At 34.8% G+C, this 26,127-nt stretch overlaps 1 protein-coding gene across 3 annotated transcripts in view; it reads right to left on the bottom strand.

The window, feature by feature from the left end:
* Positions 1-26,127, bottom strand: part of LOC123704336 (scavenger receptor class B member 1-like) — a 91,159-nt gene that overhangs the window by 45,305 nt on the left and 19,727 nt on the right. The window contains exon 1 of one of the 3 annotated variants that reach the window (XM_045652674.1): positions 24,471-25,035. The exons of the other annotated variants lie outside the window; for them this stretch is intronic. Coding sequence (XP_045508630.1) covers positions 24,471-24,735 — 265 coding nt within the window. The 5' untranslated portion in view covers positions 24,736-25,035. Of the gene's footprint in view, positions 1-24,470; positions 25,036-26,127 lie in introns of those variants that run through there. 3 annotated transcript variants of the gene reach the window in all.

Below are 26,127 nucleotides of genomic sequence, written 5' to 3'. Positions count from 1 at the left end.
TTAATATCTAATAATCTCCCATCGCTTTGCTCGACAAAAAATTAAACAACAAAAAGTGATGTACGCTCGCGGATACACGAATATAATTTTTTACCTGTCAAAATTAGATAAATGGTATAACGATAACATATTTTTTGTCTGTATGACGTAGGAAAAGTTTGATTTGAAAACTAGCTTTGCACCTGGCTTTGCTTGTACGGGTTTCAGGGTTTAATTATGTCTATAGACATTTCCGAACTCTAAAGCCGCATATTAACTATAAGATTCCTACTCATATTATAAATGCGAAAGTTTGTTGGTTTATTTGTTACCCCGTCATGCAAAAACTGCTGAACCGATTTAATGAAATTGGGACACTGATAACTTGAATTTACACATAGGATAGTTTTTATCCGGAAACACTGTAAGAATGGGAATTATGATGGTTTTTTTTTAAAACGCAGGCGAAGCCGCGAGCGGAAAGGTAGGATATAATATAAATTAAATCTATACTAATATATTATCAAGAGGAAAGATTTGTATGTATGTACGTATGGTTTTCACGCATTTAAACTACTGAACCGATTACAATGAAATTTAGTAGGTAACTCGGATTAACACATAGGATAGGTTTTATCCCGGAAATCCCACGGAAACGGGAACTATGCGGGTTTGGAAGCCGCGGGCGGAAAGCTATACACAGTTTCTATATAAAGTTTATACGTTTAGATATCATTAGGATTTAGGATCGAGACAAACACGGACGAACGGACAAATTTAATATGTTCCCGCATTGCATCGTATTTAGTAGGTACAGTACATACTACATACCAATAATACAGTAGGTATATTAACTGTGGAATTAATAACAACTCGCTTTACAGAACTGTTATTTTCAAATTAGACAGATACCTACGTCGATTTTATATTATATACGTAGGTATAGATATGACTGGCCGAATTTCAATGCGGTTTTAACGGGATCAAACCACCTCCTGGTGCAGTGGTTAATGTTTAAACATAATAATAACTGACAAGTACTGGGTTTGATTTCCATTAGGTTAGAAACTAATAGGTAGTATCTAATCTATACTAATATTATAATGCTGAAGAGTTTGTTTTTTTTGAACGCGCTAATCTCGGGAACTACTGGTCCAATTTGAAAAATTCTATCGGTTTTAGATAGCCAATTTATCGAGGAAGGTTTATAGGCTATAATATATTATATATATCATCACGGTACAACCAACAGGAGCGGAGCCACGGGGGTGAAACCGCGCGAACCCATTCATCGAGTCTAACACCGAAAGAATTTTTCAAATCAGACCAGTAAGTAGTTCCTGAGATAAGCGCGTTCAAACAAACAAACAAACTTCACCTTTATAATATTAGTATAGATATAAAAATATTTTTTGCAAAATAATTCAGAATCAAAATATATGGAGATATATTGGACTTCTATTAAAATTCCTACCATTATTATCCTTTTGTCTTCACTTTGTATCAAACTAAAAACTTCTCGAGCGTATCTTTAAAACCAATATACCCAAAAAGAGCGATTTATTACTATATTACATCTTGGAAGTTATATCCAAATTAATTGACAGATCTACTTTGTTTTATTAACCGACTTCAAAAAAAAAGGAGGAGGTTATCAATTCGGCCGGTATGTTTCTTTTTTTTTATGTATGTACACCGATTACTCCGAGGTTTCTGAACCGATTTACGTGATTCTTTTTTTGTTCGATGCGGGATGGTATCGAATTGGTCCCATAAAAATTTTATTCGGATAGGCCCAGTAGTTTTTATTTTATGAGCATTTTTGTCTGTAGGTACCTATTTGTGAATTTTGCAAGTGCAAGTTTGAAGTCGGTTGTTTTTAACGCAGTTATTACTTGTTATTTTATTATATAAATTCGGAATGATTAATGACATTTGTATGGAAATAATCAAGTATATTAACGGTCAATATGACGATATAGTTACCTACATCGTTAGATGATCACGTTTTTGGAATATTTTATCAAATTAATTAATTAACTATACTAATATTATAAAGCTGAAAAGTTTATTTCAACGCGCTAATCTCAGGAACTGCTGATCCGATTTGAAAAATTATTTTGATGTTAGATAGCCCATTTATCGAGGAAGGCTATAGCCGCAGTTTTACCCGCATGGCTTTGCTCCTGTTGGTCTTAGCGTGATGATATATAGCCTATAAGCTTCCTCGATAAATGGGATATCTAACACCGAAACAATTTTTCAAATCGGACCAGTAGTTCCTGTGATTAGCGCGTTTAAACAAACAGCTTTATAATGTTAAAGTAAATATGTGGCCTACAATACCATTAATTCATCGATTTAGGAAACGTGACCAAAAACAATAAATTTGTAGGTATAAATTTACATAAAGACAAAGAGCACTCTATACACTTGCCTAATTTACATATTTTGGTTTTTAAGGATTTGACGAACATTTATAAAATGTAATCTGATACTGCAGACTTTTATAGTACAGGAAATAAATCTTTTTTTTTTTTTTTTTTTTTTTTTTTATTGGTTATAGGGAAGCGCTTGACCACAATCTCGCCTGATGTTAAGCTGAGATGTGGTCTAAGATGGAGCGCGCTTCCCTAGAAGGTACCTGTTCACTCTACGCTTGAAGACCCCCATATTGTACTCGTCGGGGAACACAGACTCAGGAAGCATGTTCCAGTCCCTCGCGGTTCGGATAAAGAATGTGGAACCGAACCGCTTAGTCCGGGTACATGGAACGTCCACCATATGGCGATGCCTAGAATCTGTGCGCCTCGACGATCGATGGAAGAACGGGGATGGCGGAACAAGATCGTGCAGTTCCGCAGCGCACTCTCCAAAGTGTATCCGATAGAAGACCGATAAGCTGGCCACTCTGCGGCGGTGACCGAGGCTCTGGAGCTTTTTGCCTACTAGGTCATCGTCGTTTATGAGCCTCTTGGCACGCCTCTCTATCGCCTCAAGCGCCTCCAGCTGGTACTTGGCGGAACCGTCCCAGAGGTGAGAGCAGTATTCCATGCACGATCGGACTTGTGCTTGATAAAGGTTGAGCAACTGTCCCGGGCTGAAATACTGTCTCACCTTCGCCAGAATTCCAAGCTTTTTTGGGGCTACTTGGGCTTTAGATTCAATGAAGGAACCAAAGTTCAGAGTAGGCGTTAAGGTGATACCAAGAAGGTCGAGGTGGTTAGTTATCGGCACGGACACACCTTGGAAATTCGGAGTCAGGTGGAATGGACTCCGTTTAGCGGAGAATAGACACGCCTGGGTCTTAGACGCATTGAACTTAACCAGATTGGCATCGCCCCAATCGGAGACCGCCTGTAAGGACAAGTTCATGCGATCAACCATCGCCTCCCGTAGAGACTGAATTTGTGCCGTACTGGCTCGCGCGCTGGATACATATTATCTCTCCACAACAGTGCTATCGTCTGCGTACCCATAGATACCGGGTTTCAGCAGATCGTTGATGTGTAGCAGGAAGAGTGTTGCGGAGAGAACTGATCCCTGAGGGACTCCGGCATTTATAGCCATTTGGTCGGACGAGCAGCCGTCGACGACTACCCGAAGCGACCGGTCTCTCAGAAAATCTGAGATCCAGGCGCAGAGACCAGCAGGCAGACCGTAGGATGGAAGCCTACCAATAAGACTATCATGCCAGACCCTATCGAAGGCCTTTGAGATATCAAGGGAGACAGCAAGTGCTTCACCATGATTCTCGATGGCCTCGCTCCAGATGTATGTGGCGTACGCTAGAAGATCCCCAGTGGACCGGTTTCGGCGGAACCCGTATTGTCGGTCACTGAGGAGGTCGTTCGCTTCTAGGTGTGCCAGGAGCCGGCTGTTCAGTACACGTTCCATAGTCTTACAGAGTATGGACGTGACTGAAATTGGCCTGTAGTTGGAAGGGTCGGCACGACTGCCTTTTTTGGGCACAGGCTGCACGTTGGCAAGTTTCCATGATTTCGGTACTATTCCAGTCGTCAACGAAAGGCGAAAGAGGCGTGTCAAAACAGGAGCAAGTTCAGGCGCACAGGTTTTAAGTACTATGGCTGGAATTCCATCAGGGCCACTGGCTTTATTCACATCAAGATTCCGCAGCGTTTTAAGAACCTCCGTCTGACGGATGCGAATTTCCGGCATTTTCGCCTCGCATCCAGGTAGACTGGGAGGTTTTGCGCTTGCGGGATCCAGACGAGAATTTTCCGCAAATAGAGTAGCAAATAGGTTCGCTTTCTCTACGGCGGTGTGAGCCAGCGTCCCGTCAGGTTTCAGCAGTGGAGGAAGTGAGGGGCGGCAGAAATTCGATTCAACCGACTTTGCCAGGGACCAAAACGCTTTACTACCGGAGGGGTAAGAAGCCAGTTTGTTCCCTATACGGCTAACGTGGTCGAATCGAGCTTTCCGTAGAGCCTTCTTGCAGGACTTGGCAGCCCGGTTAAAGGCTTTCTTCTTTTCTGATACGTCCCTCGCTTTGCGGTGTCGAGCGTCAACCCAGGCCAGATACGCCTCTTGCTTTAGCGCTTCAGCGCGTCTGCAATCGGCTCTGAACCAGGGCTGAGCTTTGCCGGACATGGCTACGTCGGAGAATGGAATAAAGTACTCCATTCCCTGTCGCAACACATCAGTCACAGCATCCGCGCAGGTCGAGGGGTCTTCAGAAGAAAAGCAGACAGGCCGCCAAGGATATGATGCAAAAAAGGAACGCATCTCATCCCAATCTGCTGACTTGTATTGCCACACGCGCCGAGAGCCCTTAGGACTGGGATCGGGCGGCGAGTAGACAGATACAGATTTCACCAGACAGTGATCGGAGCTGCCAAGCGGCGAGGAAATCGCTACCGAGTAACGGTCTGGATCTGTTGTCAGCAGAAGGTCCAAGCAATTGGCTGTATGGCTCTCAACATCAGGAACCCGCGTCGCTCCTTGAACCAGCTGGGTGAGATTCAATGCTATAGCAAGTTTACGCATCTCTCTCCCAGCGAGGTCAGTGCACTGGTATGGGTATAGCCACTCCTGGTGGTGGGCATTAAAATCCCCCAGTAACACAAGCTGAGCGGAAGGGTATTTGTGCTGAGCAGCGTCCGCCGCCTCACTTAGGTACTCTGTGAGCCTGATCGTCTCCTGGTCTCCGCTGTGCGCTCGGTAGACACATGCATAGAGAAGTTTCTCTGGGCCTGTGTCCACCAGCATCCATAGTACAGAAAAATGGGGGTCTTCAAGATACCGGAGACGCCGACAACAGATGTCGTCTCGGACGTACGCGCACACACCTGACCGAGCTTTAAAATTGTGCTCCAGGGTGTAACCGGGATAGGATAGGTACGCCAAGTCAGACGGACATCTTATCTGCGTCTCCGTGAGGAACAAGATACAGGGTTTATGAGTCTCAAGGTGGAAGTCAAATCAGATGCGTCACTAGATAAGCCGACGATGGAATGGCAGAAAATTAAATTTATTTAACTAGTATAGATTTAGTAGTAAGCTAAGAGGTATTTTTAGAGTTAAAAATAGATTATAGATATGTTATAGTTCAGTATGTTCGCATAATAAAGTCGTAGCAAAGTCAAAACTATACATCCATACTAATATTATAAATGCGAAAGTAACTCTGTCTGTCTGTCTGTCTGTTACTCAATCACGCCTTAACTACTGAACCAATTTGCATGAAATTTGGTATAGAGATATTTTGATACCCGAGTAAGGACATAGGCTACTATTTATCCCGGGAAATAGGATAGGTTTTATCCCGGAAATCCCACGGGAACGGGAACTATTTTTTCTTTGACTGCGCGGGCGAAGCCGCTGGCGAAAAGCTAGTATATCATATACGGCTTCTATATATACCTAGTAATAAAAATGAATCACCAAATGTGTTGCTAAGCGTAAAACTCAAGACCGTCTCGAACATTCGACCATTTTTTCATGTTTTTGTAAAGGTAAAAGGAAGGTTCAGGCAAATAAACCGGCACCTCTCCTCGGATGGAGAGGCAAATGCTGAGTAGTCCACCTAATCACGAATACCGACTAATATTTGAATACTTATATTTATTGTATTTTAAGGTTTAATGTGTATTATTCTCAAAAGTGTATCTATACTAATATTATAAAGCTGAAGAGTTTGTTTGTTAGTTAGTTTGTTTGTTTGAACACGCTAATCTCGGGAACTACTGGTCCGATTTGAAAAATTATTTCGGTGTTAGATAGCCCATTTCTCGAGGAAGGTTATAGGCTATATTATATCATCGCGCTACGACCAACAGGGGTGAAGCCACGGGGGTGAAACCGCGCGGAGCAGCTAGTTAGTTATAAGTGAAAAAAAAAAATAGGACAGAACAAAGCTAGTAGGTACCTACCTTATATTTAAAAAAATGTCGTATTAATAACAGCTTCTTAATAATACTCAAGGATTTTAAAAATTTTATATTGTTTGTTTCCGCTAGTAGAATAACTATGTAAAATTTAAATAACCACTCATGAGTCATGTGTCATGTTAGTTTTCCTTCATATAAATTCAATGATTTAGCATTTATATGCTTTGATTATTAAATAAATATATTTGTAAAGCCGGCTACCCACGTACATCATGAAGGGGCAATATTTTTAACAATCGGTTGCACGGCAGTTGGAGCAATTTCAGCTGTTCTCTAAATTGCCCCCTACTTGCTTATACCCATTACAATTAAGGAGGCAATTAAGAGTGGAATACCAATATTGCCCCTACGGCTGGTAGGTGAGTAGCCGGCTTTATACAGTCATCGATTTACCGATAGGTGCCGATAGGCTGTAGCTGTCAATTACAAATTCAAATAGGTTCAGTTCATTTTATATTTTTGCAAGTCATTTTTATCACTAAGATTGTATTGCATAATTTAACATCTTGTTTCGTAAATGTGTGTGAAGATCACTGTTACTCTTTTACGCAAAAACAGCTGATCTGATCTGTATGGAATTGTATAGAGATAGATTATAGCCTGGATTAGCAGTTAGCACATAGGCTGTCTACGCGAAGTCGCAGCTTGTAACTACGTCATAGTATAAAAAAGTCGCTTCCTGTATGCAGTATGACTGTCCCTACTCCCTATGAATACTTAGATCTTTAAAACTATGAAAAAGATTTTGATGTAGGTACCTACGTATTAAAAAATATTAAACAACTAGAGATCCGCCCCGGCTTCGCCCGTGTACATATTATTTCGCAATAAAAGGTAGCCTATGTCCTTTCTCGGGTATCAAAATATCTCCATACCAAATTTCATGCAAATTGGTTCAGTAGTTTAAGAGGGCTTATTCAATTTAACGCAAGTCAAAATATCCGCGATCTATTACGATAGATCGCGGCTTGCGCTATCCTTTTACTATGAACAGCATAAGTCCACAGGAGAGCGCCGAGCAACATGTCCTCTCTCTGGAAAGGCTCGCTGCCGACTGATTTTAATCGGGTCGCGCGCAGTGTTTTATAGTACTTTAAAAAAAATTGTAGAAAAATAATAGAGGTACCTTAGTTGATTTTTTAAATTTTATCTTATAAGTTCTTTTATTGCAATATGTAAAAATTATATTAAACTAAGTCAAATATCTTGGTGAAAATAATCATTTTGTCGACTATAATTTCTAAAAAAATTCACATTGTTCGGATTTTAATTTCGTAAGTTAGGAGTCCAAAATAAAAAAATCTTTTAACTAACTATTTTAATAAGGATTTTTGCAGTTAGTTAAAAAAATTGTGTGTTAGATCTGTCAGCGATTTCAGATATTTTTAGCTTCGAAATTGACACTAAAAGCGAAATCAAGTAATCATCGGCTCAGTTATCTTGATGGTATTCACAAATACTGTATTAATTGAAAAAAACTCTTAACTAACTATATAGACAATAAAATTTCCTAAAATTATTAGTAATTCATATGTTTGTAAGATAAGTGTTTGATGGACAATCTGGTTTGAAAAATCACATATTTGAGCCAAACAGCGCACGGACCGCGTACACGGCCTTAAGCGTGATTGAGTAACAGACAGACAGACAGAGTTACTTTCGCATTTATAATATTAGTATGGATTAATAGGTAGATAGAGTGGTTCAAATGAACGTTTTTACTTTTTAGTAAGTAGGTACCTATATAGTTTTATACAAAGTGGGCAAAGCCGCGGACGAGAATCTAGTTTATTAAGTAGGTAGGTACATGTCGAACGCTGTCAAAGTCCTATCAAGATCGGCGAATCAGTTTTGTTGATGACATGATCAGTCAAATCTTATAGGAATGACTTTAAATTTTACAATATGTTTAAACATATTAATTATTTTGCAAAATGTTTTATAATAATTTCAATGTTAAACTATCGCATTTAATAACACAAATAAACGTGTAATTATAAATCAAATACAAGGTTTGAACAAGGATTTTTTATTTAATAATACGAAAGTGTTATAAATACAAATATGCTAATTAATTTGTGTGTTTCTATATCACTTTAAAAGGATGAAGAAAATGTGGGTAGAGGTCCTATTTTATTTTAATAAACAATATATTAAATTTTCTATACTGAGCTAACTGATAATTTCATATAAATTTAGGTTTAATAAAAAATCAAACCGCCTGCACATTGTCAGAAATAGATCAAATTCAAATGGGATGGCGTCCTCACCAGCACCTGACACCAGTTTTCAAATAAAATAGGATCATCAAAATCGATTCACCCAGTCGAAAGTTCTTAGGTAATAACTAATATCCCCAAATAAATATGTATACGATCGAATACGAACCTCCTCCTGTTTTGAGGTCGGTAGAAAATTATACTGTAATTTCTGCAACCAACGATTCAACCTAGTTTAGCTGTATCTCTAAAATCTAGAAACATCTATACTTATATAATATTATGTATATCATAAGTACAGATTTTTTGTTTACATATTATAATAAACTGAACACTTATATTTTTTCCATAACACACTTAAGTGTAATTATTTTTTATAACGTTACTAAATAATTATTTTAAACGTCACCTCTGCCATTGTTTCGTGGCGGGAAATGTTTTTTAATAATTTGCGCAGGATGATAATTAAAAAAAAATATTATTATATACATAGTTATTAGTTACCTATTTATTATATGTGTTTTCTAGAATGTATGTATCCTATTTATTATATACTAGCTGTGCCCGCGACTTCGTCCGCGTGGAATAGCGACTGCATAGTAGTTACTACTTTACATACAATTATTTAGTAAACACGTACTACCATAAACAATTCATAGAATTGTTAATAGAATTTATTACTAATCTAAGCTAAAAAACTTACGTACTTTCCGGAACTCCGGGGCATTTTCCGGGGATATCCGGAAAATGCCTGTAAAATATCTGGAAAATCCCCCGGAAAATGTGTGAAAATGTCCGGGAAATACCCGGAAAATATCCGGAAAATGCGTGAAAATGTTCGGGAAAAGCGTGGAAAATGCCTGAAAAATCTCCGGAAAATCCCAGGGAAATGTCTGGAAAATATCCGGAAAAAGTGTGGAAAATGCCTGGAAAATTCCCGGAAAATGTCAGGGAAATGTTCAGAAAATGCCTGGAAAATGCCTGGAAAATATCTAGAAAATATCCGGAAAATGCGTGAAAATGTCCGGAAAAAGCGTGGAAAATGCCTGGAAATCCCCGGAAAAATGTCAGGGAATGTCCGGAAAATGCTTGGGAAATGCCTGGAAAATACCTGGGAAATATCTGGAAAATATCCGGGAAAAGCGTGGAAAATGCCTGGAAAATCCCCGGAAATTTCCTGGGAATTACCCAGAAAATTCCCGGAAAATATCTGGAAAACGCGTGAAAATGTCCGGAAAAGCGTGGAAAATGCCTGGATAATCTCCGGAAAATGTCAGGGAAATGTCAGGAAAATGTCTGGGAAATGCCTGGAAAATATCGGGAAAATATCCGGAAAATGCGTAATGGTCCGGAAAAGGCGTGGAAAATGCCTGGAAAATCCCCGGAGCGTGGAAAATGCCACTTCTTTGCGAAGTATTTAAAGCAGACAACCAAAAAAAGAAAAAGAAAGCTAAAATATCTGGAAAACGCGTGAATAAATAAATAAAATCTTTCATATTAAATGTATATGGGATATTCATATTTCATATTATGTACTTAATGTATGGGAGGGTTTAAAGATATTTTTTTTTATATTTCTCGATTTATTTAAAAAAATGATTACGGCCATTATTAGGTTAAGTACTTTCGATATCAGTTTAAAGTTTTTTGTTATCTGTAATACTTACAAAAAAAAAATCGCCTGTGCACACTGAACGATTACACCTTGTACATGAATGCCTTAGCAAATGTTCGCCGTGATTATTTAAATGATCATAATTTTTTTTATTAATGAACAAATTGACATGAATTAAACACTAAATGACAAAAAAAATTAACTACAGTTTTGGGTTCGGGATCAATTTAATAATTACACCTGCTAATATTTTTTTACATATTTTAATTGTATAAAATCGTAACATAATTTCCTTTATGTATTGTTCTATTAACACATAGATAATATCTTCCCAAGGTACTAAATTTTAATAAAAAAGTTGTTTTTGTTATTTATATCTAAAAAAGAGTATTTATATTAGACAGAAATAAACGTAAAATTTTTATAAGTTTTATGGAAGCTGAATGTAATGCAAATGGGCAAATATAAAAGTAAAATTATGTATTTAAAATAAATAAATGAAACAACTACCAATTACAGAAAAACTTCTTTTTCGGTTGAAAATTGCTGGATCATGAGTATAATTCTTTATCTCTTACCTTGGGCAGTCTGGAAGAGACCGCTAGTAAGCGATAAGACCGCCTTATGTACATACCGTGTTAATCCATTTGGTATGATTGTAAATATTTTACTTGGTGTGGTACGTATTGATAAATAATATGTACTCTGATCCCAGTACGATCTGTACCGCGATAGCCATAACGATAATAAAACAATCAGATGACAGTAAAGCACGATTAAAAATCATACTTGTACAGTCTGTAGTTGTGAGTGCAATATTTACGTTTCAAAATAACATTTTTTTGGGTACTAAAACGTAGGTAGATTCTCACGCACGCACGCTGATACGTGGTTGGCTGCCCCTTTTCTCATTCCCGAAAAATATCCTCTAAAATTACCCAAGATTCTTCCAATGATTGTACCATACGTTGGAAATTAACTTTAGTCAACAATTGACCACGCGCCAGGATACTTATTTCTACTACATCCTCATGCAAATCGTTAATTTTTATGAACATTGAATCTGTAAATAAAAAAAATGATAAGATTACTTTACCTAATTTTATTAAAAAGCTACTAACAAATAAAATTCTATCAAGAACTAAAGTGACCTTCTTTGGGCGTTTAATATAGTCTTGTAAAAGTTATACATAAAAATAAAATTTCATCATTTTCTTATTTTGTCGTAACTTCAATTCTAATTAAAAACATGAGTCTAACTATATAATTAATTATGTATAAAGAATAAATATAAAAGCCACATTTTACCTTTTGTGGGAACGCAAGAAGGATTTTTTAAAATGTCACAATGGTCACAATTAACTGTTAATGGTGTCTTGTTTGACATCAAATAATAAACATCTACCCTCACTTGTAAAAATTTATTTAGTATATTCACATAAAATATAAGCACCTGAAGTGGACTCTGGCAAGACATGGGTTAAAAAGTTAAATAAATAAGTACAATTAAAAACCCCACCAACATCATATTATTTAATTTTTAATTATAAATTTGCAAGAAGCGTTAAACATGTAAATTGATTTGATTTTAATGAAGTCTCATAGATGGCGCTGTTTCAAATTTGTCTTTATACTACTAAGATTCATTTAACTGTTTCTCTGCCAAAATTACGTAAATGACGTAGTTTTTATAGTGTAAAGCTAGATAATAGCGTGGCTTACCCAAAAACAACATTTAAACATGAGTTTTTAGATTGTACGCTGTGTAATACACGGAATACGTTAGAAAAATAAAGGTTCACAGCTCCTCCCCCGGAGGTGATAGCATGATAATGTGTATATAAAAGCCTCACCCGACCTGTTAGTAATATTCATGCAAAATTTGAAGTCAATCTATGCGGTACTTTTCGAGATTAGCTCGGACAAATATACAGACAAACAGACAAACAGACAAACCGACAAACAGACAAACAGACAAAAATTCTAAAAACTATGTTTTTGGCTTCTATATCGATTATAGATCATGGATTATGTATTCTTTTAAAAAAATATTCAATGTACAGTTTTGACTTTCCTACGATTTTATTATATGTATATAGATGTATATATGTATGTATGTATCCTACTATCCTATCCTACTAGTAATATAATAAATGCGAAAGTTTGTGAGGATGGATGGTACGTGTATTTTACATACATACACGTACCATGCATCCTCACAATCTAGTAATAGTACTAACGCTTTCACGCAAATACTACAGAATCGATTATAATGAAATTTAGCACACATATAGAGGGTTACTTGGATTAACACATAGGATAAGTTTAATCCTGGAAATCCCACGGGAACGAGAACTATGCGGGTTTTTTTTAAACGCGGGCGAAGGCGCGGGCGGTATGCTAGTTTAATAATTAAACTCAGTAATTGCAAAAAAACTACTATTTACAAGTGAACGACAATCCTTACACTATTTGTTGACATAAACTTGAGGTCGCTATGTGTGCGTTTCCATTATCAGCAAATATTAATTTTTATTTTATTAAGTATGAATTTTAATTAGTTTTTTATAGAAATATCTCGAAAAACTAATTTGGCACTTGTTATGTTAATGGTGATGAATTTATTATTAAGTTCTGTATGTATGTTCGAGTGTTGTTAAAATTATCGGATTTCATACAGTTTTGTTCCTAATGTATGCTTATATGTTTAAAACTACGCTACGGATTTTGATGTGGTTTTTTTAATAGATAGAGTGATTCAAGTGGAAGGTTTTATTATAAGGCCCGACGAAGCCGCGGGCGGAAAGCTAGTTATTAGATAAAGATGCGAATTAAGATATTCTGTAGTTTATAGATGCTGTGAAAGCGTTGGCAGTAGACATTCATTTATTTTTGTTTACATATCGTATTGATAATATGGCTAGGAATATTACTTCATATTTCACACAAAAGTATACAGCCAATAAATCTAACCTTTTTTTTTCTTGTTTTAACAAAAAATTATCTAAGTCATGTTGGATTTTGGACTCAATGATTTAAATAACACGTTGTAAAATTATTTGTTTTGATATTTACTATAGCACTTTGTGAAGATTTATGTTAAGAAATAATGTATTATTGATTATAACAAGTTTTATTATACAGTTATGTGTATAATTATATAGCTTTATGCAGGAACTATAGGTTGTAATAGTAATATAATTTCTTGTGGGTAATTTACATCGATTAGTGTTGTTTATTTATATCCTTTAATTATAATTATCATGTTTTGCGAACGTAAATCCTTGTCTGTTTGTTTTACCTTTATACCGCTAAGCAGATTTGTGTGAATTTTGATATAGTTGAACCTTATTTTTTCGTGTACATAAAAATAGGAAGGGTTCTGATAAGGGTTGTAAATTTTTTTCATTGTTTTTTACACACATTCAGCCATAAATTGTGTCTGGGTGTTAATTATCTATATAAGTATTTATTTAAAACTAGCGGTCCGCCCCGGCTTCGCCCGTGGTACATATTTACGTTTTCCCTACATAAGAACCATCCTCGTACTTCAAGGAATATAATAAAAAAATAATTATCGAAATCGGTTCAACCGTTCTCGAGTTATGCGCTTACCAACAACATTTTGCGATTCATTTTTATATTATACATGATATATATAATTTATGTTTATCAGCCATCTAGTTTCCATAACACAAACGAAAACTTAGTATGGGATCAGATCGTGCCGTCTGTGAATAATACAGTCCCGAAATATTTATTTATTTATTTATTACAATTTATAAATAATCTAGTTGTTATAAGCGAAATATAACACTCTATTTAAGTGCATTCACGTCACGTCAAATCTGCACGTGGCACGTCAGTCAATGGAAACGCGCAATCTATTCATTATAATTTTATCGTGACGTACACGTAAACACGATTGTATAATTGTATAATAATGTATAAATGGTATACTCGTATATTGTGACGTTGCTTTTGATAATATGGCATGCAGGAAGAATGTAGTGCGTAAACGGAAAGTTTTAGTTATTATCTGATTAAGTTATTGAAACTTTGGTCTTTTATTAGCTTAAACTGTATGTTTGTATGTAACCGACTTCTGTAAACTTGATTATGATCCACACAAAATTAAATTTCATTCAAACGATAATATAGACTTATCATAATGGTGACATGAGTTCAACTTCAAGTGTGTTTTTTTTGAAGTGAAACTTCTTTATCGGGGTTGGAAAAAATTTTATTGTAACATTTTTTCGTTACGCGCCATCTTTTTCTTATCCCTACCACGCGTGATTCGACGTATTTCTGTAAAGTTGCATATAGTAAATTATTTTTTTAAAAATAAGGTCATTAAGAAGTTTCACTTCTTACGTGTGTACACGCACACATTTTTTTTACTATATTTCTTAGTGATGATACCTACATGCTAAGTTTAAGAAAATATCAGTGTACTTATTTTTTTGTTTAAATATTATTAACCGACTTCAAAAAAAGGAAGAGGTAATCAATTCGGCCGGTATATTATTTTTTTAGTTTATGTATGGTCAATGCTAACTTCTGTTTATTTTATCATTTTCTATCTCATTCGATTACTATTTGTTTATGTAAAAAGTAGGCACAAAGGTACTTACATTAAGGAACTATAGATTCTGATAATTACAAAATAAATATTCTTAACTAATGTGTGAAATTATTTATATATGAGTCAAAATGATCGAGATGAATGAACTTGTATTAATATTGAAGGCCAATATAATAAGATAAAGCATATTATAATATACAAACCGTTAAGATAAAACTTATAACATAGTATAAAACAAAGTCGCTTTCTCTGTCCGATGTCCCTTTGTATGCTTAAATCTTTAAAATTACGCAACGGATTTAGATGCGGTTTTTTTAATAGATAGAGTGATTCAAGAGGAAGGTTTTAGTATATAATTTATTAGGTTTTAGACGAAGCGGGCGAAGCCGCGGGTTGAAAGCTAATTATAAATAAAACAATAAATAAATATAAACTATTACCTACTTAACATACGAAAAAAATAATTGAACATCATGATATGAATGCTGAGTTCTATTTAAATTGGTTCAGCCATTCTATAGCTAAGCCTGAAGGACAGACAGACAGAAAAAATTGAGTATGTGTTCTTTTTATATCGTAAATGATTGTAAATTAATAATGTTACTTTGAAATCACAGACAGACTTGAATTTTTTATATATATGTACCTACTTAAGTCTAGTATGTACTTGTTATTAGTACTTGACCATGACCGTACTCAATAAATGCTTATTAGATTACATAATAACAGATCGATGTTACAATGTAGTATTTATTTAACACTTTATTGTGCAATAAACTAGGTACATGAAATAACAATTTACAATAAACAAAAAGCACAAAGGGCGGCCTTATCACTATGCAGTGATTTCTGCCAGGCAATCACGGGGAGAAGGCAAAGAAGCGAGATAATAAATTGAGAAACAGAAGACACGAACAGAGCAGTAGTATGTAGTTAATATATTACAATATTATCTGCGATTTCTGTAAGTGTACTACTTAGGATTATAATTTGACTAGTTTCCGCCCGCGGCTTCACCCGCGTTTTCAAAGAAAACCCCGCAAGGTTCCCGTTCCCGCGGGATTTCCATGAAAACCTATCCTATGTGTTAATCCAAGTTACCCTCTATAACTATGTGTGCAAAATTTAATTGTTATCGGTTCGGTGGCATTTTCGTGAAAGAATATCAAACATACATGTACACAGATCCATCCTCACAAACTTTCGCATTTATAATATTGGTAGGATTATGTTTCTCTTGTTTTTTTGTTCAGTGCAAAAAAATAATTAATTACTTTCTATGAAATACCTTAACATGTTGTGACGGAATAGAACTTTCTAGTGAGTTTGATTTTTTTTTTCAATAAATTCAGGCCAATAGGTGAAATAACAGTTTTATACTGTCTTTTAGTTTGTTAATTAATCTTATGATAGTTGACCTGGCAAACATTCTACCAGGACAGTTAACAACAATAATCTTAATATAATTATATGTATAAATCTCGTGTCACAATGTTTGTCCTCAATGGACTAAACCACTTAACCGATTATAATAAAATTCGCACACCATGTGCAGTTTGATCCAACTTGAGAGATAGGATAGTTAGTTTAAATCTCAAATCGTTTTAGAGAATGCGGGCGAAGCCGCGGGCGGTAAGCTAGTCTATTATAGATATATTTTATATTGGAAATCACACAGAGATATCGCCAGAATATAACTCAAGAACGGCTGAACATATTTTAATGATTTTTCTTTTCTAACAAAGTGAAAACGTAATAAGTTTTCACTTTGTGAAGCTATTATAAATAAACTCAACAAAACATTATTTTTTCTTATTCAGTGCTACAAAAAGAAAACGAATTTTTTTTATAACTATTATTTTTTCAAAAAATACATTTTTTTAATAGCGACATCGAACCCACTACCATCATCGTCATGTGCCTAACGAGTGGAATTTTTATATATTTATTAATAAAACTAATTTAAATACTATATCGTATCGCGGAAATTGGCCAGACACGTTCTTAACCGGTTCCGAGTTGACCTCCAAATCGTAATCGATCGACTGTAATCTCGACTAAGCGAATAATATAGTGGGTTCGGTGCCGGCGGATGTAAAATTAAAAAAAAATGTAGGTAGGTAGGTATTTGTTTGAAATCTTTTATAATCGAAATAAATATTCCATGTTAAGTTTTTGAAAACTTCTGGAAAAATTAGTGATATTTTTTAAAATAATAATTAATAAAAATGTGTGCGTGTACTAGTGTACACACGTAAGAAGTGAAACTTCTTTATGACCTTATTTTTCAAAAAATAATTTACTATAATATGCAACGAAAAAATGTTACACTAAATTTTTTTCCAACCCCGATAAAGAAGTTTCACTTCATTATGTATAACTTTTAACTTTGTCTGTTTGTTACGTCGTTTGTACACCAAAAGCACTGAACTATTTTTGATAAGATATATTTTTAGGTTAAACGTATTTACACCGGATCAAATAACACTTAACAATCAATTTTTTATTGTTTTGCAAAAAAAAATATATATATACATATTTTTTTATCAAAACTAGGTACCTACTGCACCGATTTTGACATAACTTTCACTGACTGATATATAACTGGTAATAGAAATTATAAATTAGATATATTACATTTTTTTATAATACTCTATAAATTCAATGATAAACTATGGAATACAATGTTTAATATGTTGAATATACTGTTTCTTGCTACAAATAGCGACAGAACGGCTGAACGAATCTCCATAAAACTATCTATCTAGTCTATCTTTTATGTATGTTTACATCCATAAACACATCATCTATACTAATATTATAAAGCTGAAGAGTTTGTTTGTTTGTTTGAACGCGCTAATCTCAGGACTGATCCGATTTGAAAAATTCTTTCGGTGTTAGATAGCCCATTTATCGAGGAAGGCTATAGGTAATGTATTATTATCATCACGCTAAGACCAACAGGAGCGGAGCAATGCGGGTGAAACCGCGGGGCACAGCTATAGTATTAATATATACCTAATGAATTCACTAAACTATGTATAAAACTCCATTTTAATATTTGTGCAACATTAATACCACGGCCATTTTATTATGCAAGCTTCCAGAACTTTTAACCGGTTAAGGTCGAAATTACGAACCGTTGCAAAAAAATCAAATAACACTAGTTAGTGCACGCGGTTTTGGTTGATAATAATATTTGATTACATATTTTAGATGTTTAAATAATAATATTATGCCTTATGGATATTGCACCGTCATCTGAATATGTTATTTGATTAATATTGGAATCTTGCTAGCTTGTTAAATTAACGTTCTGCCTAGTCATTCAATTATAAAGTCATCAATCAATCAAATAGCAGATTCAACCATATTACTGCGACAGATCGCCTAGCAATCACATATTAATATACTAGGTTTCCGTCCGCGGCTTCGCCCGCGCTTTCAAAGAATAATCCGCATAGTTCCCGTTCCCGTGGGTTTTCCGGGATTGCGTCATTTCCCGGGATAAAAAGTAGCCTATGTCCTTTCTCGGGTATCAAAATATCTCCACACCAAATTTCATGAAAATTGGTTCAGTAGTTTAGGCGTGATTGAGTAACAGATAGACAGACAGAGTTACTTTCGCATTTATAATATTAGTATTGATGCAAAAATAACTCTGTCTGTCTCTTCACGCATAAACCACTGCACCGATTTCTTAATGATCTAAGACCGATTTGGATAAAATTTGTAACGAAGATAGGTTGAGACCTAAGAAAGGACATAGGATAGCGTTTTTTTACTGAAAATCCAACTGGAATGGAAACTATTCCTAGGTACGAATTTTCCTTTATCTACGCGAAGCCGGGTGGAAAGCCAGTTGTATATTTAATAGTTAATTTAAATATGTACGTACCTAAGAAGTAGGTATAACTGTGTAATATAGTAATATACATATTACATATTATGTACTACTAGCTTTCCGCCCGCGGCTTCGCCCGCGTTTTCAAAGAAAAATCGACATAGTTCCCGTTCCCAAGGGATTTCCGGGATAAAACCTATCCTATCTCTCAAGTTGGATCGAACTGCACATGGTGTGCGAATTTTATTACAATCGGTTAAGTGGTTTAGCAGTCCATTGAGGACAAACATTGTGACACGAGATTTATATATATTAAGATTTCTATAGGTAGGTAACTTATTTTTAATAACAATAAATAATAATACGATTTAAAATGATTTAACATTATGCGTGTACTAGATTTCCGTCCACGGCTTCGCCCGCGTTTGCAAAGGAAAACTCCCGTTCCCGTGGGATTTCCGGGATAAAACCTATCCTATGTGTTAATCCAAGTTACCCTCTATATGTGTGCTAAATTTCATTGTAATCGGAAAAGAGTAACAAACACACACACACACACACATCCTCACAAACTTTCGCATTTATAATAATTATTAGTAGTTAGGATTGTTTACAATTTTTGCACGTTTTTAAGTCGATATACTTACCTATAATTATTATTATATCATAATATTATCATCTTTATATATAAAAATGAATCGCAAAATGTGTTGGTAAGCGCATAACTCGAGAACAGCTGAACCGATTTCGATAATTCTTTTTTTATTATATTCCTTGAAGTACGAGGATGGTTCTTATGTAAAGAAAACGTAAACATGTACCACGGGCGAAGCCGGGCGGACCGCTAGTTATTAATAATATATAGATTTGTCGCATTGTTAATTAAAAAATCTTTCTGAAACGGCTGTAGTGATTTTAATGATTTTGTGTACCTTTAAGCGATAGATTTTAGAATAAGGTAGTAAAATATTATATTATTTCCTTGATACGGAACATCAACGTTTATTGGGTAACATATAATTATTATTTATATAAAGATAATTCAATTAATTTTCGGACAAATCCGGGTGATATACTAAGTGTTTATATTATTATTATTTCGTGGTAATTATTAAATGTAATAAAATTATTATGAATCGTAAAATTTATCGGTTTGTCATCACGATTTGAATTATTTAATTATGTTTATAAAATGAATTGAGATTATTTTTATCGGCATTAGTGTAGTTTTGTTAATTTTGCACTTTGTTTCAAATAGGGAGGAACTGAGAGTCGGAATTTTCCTTTCCCTAAGTGATATGAGTAAGTGTGCTATTCTACCAATAATGTGCGAGGAATGTGTTTGTAAATTTTATTCGTTTCTTCTTTATCTCTTACCTTGGGCAGTCTGGAAGAGATCGCTAGTAAGCGATAAGGCCGCCTTATGTACCTACCTTTTGATGTACCTTTGTATAATTGTAAATATTACTTGGTGTGGTATATTAAATTGATAAATAAATAAATAAATAACCAATAGTATCACTTCAAACGCTTAACGCTTCAAGCCTTCAAATTAAATGCAGCGATATGATTGGTTCTTTACAAACACATTCCTCGCTACACAATACACATCCTCGCACATTATTGGTGGCAAAGCACCCAAGCAGAACAATGTTTGCCGGGACAGCTAGTTATCACTACATAGTATAAATATCGCTTTTTTTTCTGTCCCTATGTCCCTATGTATGCTTAAATCTTTAAAACTACGCTACGGATTTTGATGCGGTTTTTTGTAATAGATAGAGTGTTTCAAGAGGAAGGTTTTAATTTATTAGGTTTTAGACAAACCGGGCGAAGCCGCGGGCGGAAAGCTAGTTAGATAATTAATTTAAGACAAGAATAAACTATGAAGTCATGTGAAAAAATATGTATGATGTATGTTTAATATTGTTATTACTGTACAAAGATATTGATAAAATTTATTAGGAATTGTTCAATACGAAAAACCATTAGATACAATCTATATATATATATATATATATATATATATATATATATGTACTAGTGGTCCGCCCCGGCTTCGCCCGTGGTACCTACATGTTTAAACTATCCTATCTCTCAAGTTGGATCGAACTGCACATGGTGTGCGAATTTTATTATAATCGGTTAAGTGGTTTAGGAGTCCATTGAGGACAAACATTGTGACACGAGATTTATATATATTAAGATATATACTAATATTATAAATGCGAAAGTAACTCTGTCTGTCTGTCTGTCTGTTACTCAATCACGCCTAAACTACTGAACCAATTTTCATGAAATTTGGTATGGAGATATTTTGATACCCGAGAAAGGACATAGGCTACTTTTTATCCCGGGAAAATGACGCAATCCCGAAAATCCCACGGGAACGGGAACTAATGCGGGTTTTTCTTTGACTGCGCGGGCGAAGCCGCGGGCGGAAACCTAGTATATATATATATATATAAAACTCAAAGGTGACTGATATAGTGATCTATCAACGCACAGCCCAAACCACTACACGTATCGTGCTGAAATTTGGCATGCAGGTAGATGTCATAACGTAGGCGTCCCCTAAGAAAGGATTTCCCGAAATTCTTGCGGGAACAGGGAAAAACGGGGATGCACGTACAAAGTCGTGGGCGGAAGCTAGTTATAAATATAAATTAAAGACTGTGTATTAAACTACAGTTTTCTCCGCTTTTCTTATACAGAAATCTATTGTTGTGTGTTGTTATCCTATCCTACTAATATTATAAATGCGAAAGTTTGTGAGGATGGATGTATGTGTATGTTTGTTACTCTTTCACGCAAATACTACTGAACCGATTACAATGAAATTTAACACAAAAATAGAGCCTAGAGGGTAACTGGGATTAACACATAAGTTAGGTTTTATCCCGGAAATCCCATGGGAACGGGAACTATGCCCGCATAGTAGCATCTTACTTTGAAAACACGGGCGAAGCTAGTAATATTATAACGGTACTAGCTTTCCGCCCGCGGCTTCGCCCGCCATTTCAAAGAAAAACCCGCACAGTTCCCGTTCCCGTGGGATTTCCGGGATAAAACCTATCCTATGTGTTAATCCAAGTTACCCTCTAAATGTGTGCTAAATTTCATTGTAATCGGTTCAGTAGTATTTGCGTGAAAGAGTAACAAACACACACACATGCTCACAAACTTTCGCATTCATAATATTAGTAGGATAGTAGGAAGTAGTACTTAGATTTTAGAAATATAAAAAAAAATCACGTAAATCCGTTCGTAAACCTCGTCATACATAAAAAAATTAAATATTGAATCTCCTCCTTTTTAAGTCGGTTAATTAGTCGTATGTACAAAGTTATAAACACAAACAATTAACTAAAACGCCAATTCCCGCAAAATTACATACATAATTTAAAAAAAAATATTGCCATTAATTATTTTATTTCTGAACGATAACATGTTTTTAACCACAGACTAAACTTTAGAATAAGGAAGCCTTTTCACGTTGTCTCATTTACGAGATTAGTTTAAAAATCGGTTAAGTGCGAGTCGGGCTCGCGACAAGGTTCCGTAGAAATAAGATAAAAGACAACTGCAAAATTGGTCAAACTCAAACTCAAACATTTATTTATTCAATAAGACTTCTTTTAGAAGCACTTTCGAACCGTCATTACAATATATTTTTAACATTTACCACCGATTCGGAAAGCACACATCAAACTCAAAAATTTGGAACCGTGCCAAATTCTAATTAAACATAGGTATCTTTATTTGTGGAATGTATAGTAGATATTATCTGCCGTAATAGGATCGTATTCTTTACGTACGGAACCCTAAAAAGAACAATACCGGAAGATCCTTTGAGAACGCATAAATAATTTAAACTATGTTAATTGGTTCCCATAATTAGCTTATACATGTATAGAAATTAATTTAACTACCTAGGTACTTATGTAGAAAAACCCAGAAATTGATATGGTCGTTAAAACGAACGAAAATACGTTTTATATTCGTTATATAGGTGTGACATGTTTATTATGTTTTGATATTTGATTATACTAGACTAGCTTTGCGCCTGCGGCTTCACCCGCGTATTCAAATAAAAATCCGCATAGTTAGTTCCCGTTCCCGTTCCCGTGGGATAAAACCTATCCTATGTGTTAATCCAAGTTACCCTCTATAATTATGTGTGCTAAATTTCAATGTAATCGATTCAGTAATATTTGCGTGAGAGAAGCTCACAAACTTTCGCATTTATTTATTACTAGCTTTCCGCATGCGGCTTCGCCCGCGTTTTCAAAGAAAAACCCGCGTAGTTCCCGTTCCCGTGGGATTTCCGGGATAAAACCTAGCCTATGTTACTCGTGGATTATGTAGCTTTGGAATGGTGAAAGAATTTTTAAAATCGGTCCAGTAGTTTATTAGCCTATTCATTACAATCAAACAAACAAACAAAGTTTTCCTCTTTATGATATTAGTGTAGATTATATACCTAAGTAGGATAGGATAGGATTTAAGTAGGATAGGATAATTTGACCACAATTTCCGGTTTATAATGTAGGTACCTACGCATTACTATAAAAGATTAAATTCTTTGAAAAAACCCATATTACCATTTGCATACGTACATCTTTAGTCATGGATGTGTCATTGTAATTCTATAAACAAATAGGTATGCCCTTTTTAGGGTTCCGTAGCCAAAATGGCAAAAACGGAACCCTTATAGTTTCGTCATGTCCGTCTGTCCGTCTGTCCGTCTGTCCGTCTGTCACAGCCGATTTACTCGGAAACTATAAGTACTACAGTGATGAAATTTGATGGGAATATGTGTTGTATGAACCGCTACAAAAATATGACACTAAATAGTAAAAAAAAGAATTGGGGGTGGGGCCCCCCATACATGTAACTGAGGGATGAAATTTTTTTTTTCGATGTACATACCCGTGTGGGGTATCAATGGAAAGGTCTTTTAAAATGATATAAAGTTTTCTAAAAAACATTTTTCTTAAAGTGAACGGTTTTTGAGATATCAGCTCTCAAAGTCGTAAAAAGTATGTCCCCCCCCCCTCTATTTTTATAACTACGGGGTATAAAATTCTAAAAAAAATAGAGGTGATGCATGCTAATTAACTCTTTCAACGATTTTTGGTTTGATCAAAGTATCTCTTATAGTTTTTGAGATAGGTTGATTTAACTGTAATTTATTATATTTGCTGCTACGGAACCCTTTGTGCGCGAGCCCGACTCGCACTTGGCCGGTTTTTTGTTGAACATATTGAGTTAATATGTACTATTTTGAATCATTCTTTTTTTCTTAATTTCGTATTCTTATAGGAAGTTAGGTAAACAGTTTATTTATTTGGAAATATTTAATTGTTTATATTATTATTTGTGTTGATAAACATTAATTTTGATCGTTTTTTAATGACGTGCTTGCGCTATTAAGTTAAATTAGTTTGGTTATAAACGAACGGAAATTTTTAATATTTCAATATAAAATTTTATAGATTTTCGTGATTCTCACTTGATTATTAAAGTGAAACTTTTATTACATCGACTCAAACTTTTTGGTCTGTGTAGCTCATGTCGTTTGACGTACGATAATTATCGTATTTGCACGATAATTATCGTACAAATACGATAATTATCGTAAGTTTCACTTTTACCGTGGTTTCATAAAACAACACAACATTTTTGGTTTATATAACGAATTATTCATAATAAAGTAAATACTAAATAGTAATTAATATTGTTAATCTATCTCATAGTCATACTACGTATCGCATAACAACAACTTTATACAAATAATTTTAATAAAACTTACGTTTTGGTTGCCTCGTAACATGTCCTTTCTTCCTTCTCTCGAACAATCTGTTAATAATCGCCTCCTTCCGCTCGTTAAAGTCCAATTCATCATTAAATTTATTTAAACCCTCACACTCCGATAAATTCGCATCAAAATTAACAGCGTCCAAGTCTATATTTTTTAATCTGTTGTTCCCGAAATCTCTCAGTTCCCGCTCTCCTGTGTTCACTGAAGAATACCTTCGCCCCGTCACACGACTCCAAATTTGAACTAACTCCTTCATATTTACACACTGATCATAACACAAACAAAATACCACTGACAGACTTTTCTAGTGCACTACTAATGTTGCTTAATATTTATTTAATAGCAATATCGATTCCGTAATATTTGTAACACGCCTCCGAATCGTGAATAAAAAAAATAATAACTCTCAACACAAGATTAATGCGAATCACTTAATAGAACTGTAAACACGTTCGGATGCTCTGAAAAAAAAATAATGTCACATTCTTTTCCCGCGCTGTCAAAACATAAATCGCGTGCCACAGATAATGCACGTATTATTTTTTTCGCGATGTGACTGCACCGGTCAGCGGTCAGGCAATGTAATGAAACCTCCTTATACATAATCTCAGCTTATATATATAACATTTCGTATCGAACGTAGAAGCCTGCGAGTGACGTGAAGAAACAGGTTTTTTATGAAAATTTATAGGTAGGTACGCAAAATCGATTATATTGCACTGATGGAAGAAATTCTCAGGGTCATGTTTGGTTACCCGGATAAGTTAGATGCTTACACGAATTTAATAATCTGTGGCACGATTTCATGACAAAAAATTAATGCATGATGATAACAAATACTTTAATAATCGGCAAAAAAAGACTACCGATTTTTCAAAATATTTCCATAGACACCCACCTCCTAATTAGTAATTACCTATTGTTATTGTTTTATAATTATGTAATATTTTTAAACTTGGAACAGCATTAAAAGAATAATAATTGTTTTTTTTTCACCAGCCAGTCTCATTACTATTGACAGCTACTTTTTCTAATCTGTTGATTTATGAAAGATAATGAATGAATTAAAAAGCGAATCAGGTTTTTCAATGTTACAGAGGGGCGGGTACATTATAAATTGATTTATTTGCGTAGTTATACATGTTGTAGTTTGTAATAATTTTGCAAAACAACAAATGATCATGTATGGCGTATGATTAATGTTTAGTCGAATTTGTTTATGTCTTCTTTTCATATTAATAGTGTAGTTTAATCGAGTAATAAAAACAGTGGAATATAGTGTTGATGCATTATAAAAGGTAAAATAGATATTATTAAACTACTTATAAAGGGACTTTGCAACTTTTCTTTAACTTTTACACGTAATAACTTAATCTGTGTGTTAACTTAATCAACAATTAGTTAAATGTTAATTAAGTTTAATTTTAATATAACTAGCTGTGTCCTGTGGTTTTACCCGCATTGTTTCGCGCGCTCCTATTGGTCTTAGCGTGTTTAACACGCTAATCGCAAGAACCACGGGTCCGATTTGAAATTAATTATATTGTGGTGTTAGAATTTAGATTGTCCATTTATCGAGGAAAGATATTTATAGGCTACTCTCCGCTAGCTTTCCGCCCGCGGCTTCGCACGCATTGTCTAAAACTAA

The sequence above is a fragment of the Colias croceus genome, chromosome 29 (genome assembly GCF_905220415.1).
Source record: "Colias croceus chromosome 29, ilColCroc2.1".
In the NCBI taxonomy this organism is placed as follows: Eukaryota; Metazoa; Arthropoda; class Insecta; order Lepidoptera; family Pieridae; genus Colias; species Colias croceus.
Note: the sequence above shows the minus strand (reverse complement) of the source record. Positions and strands in the feature narration are given on the sequence as shown.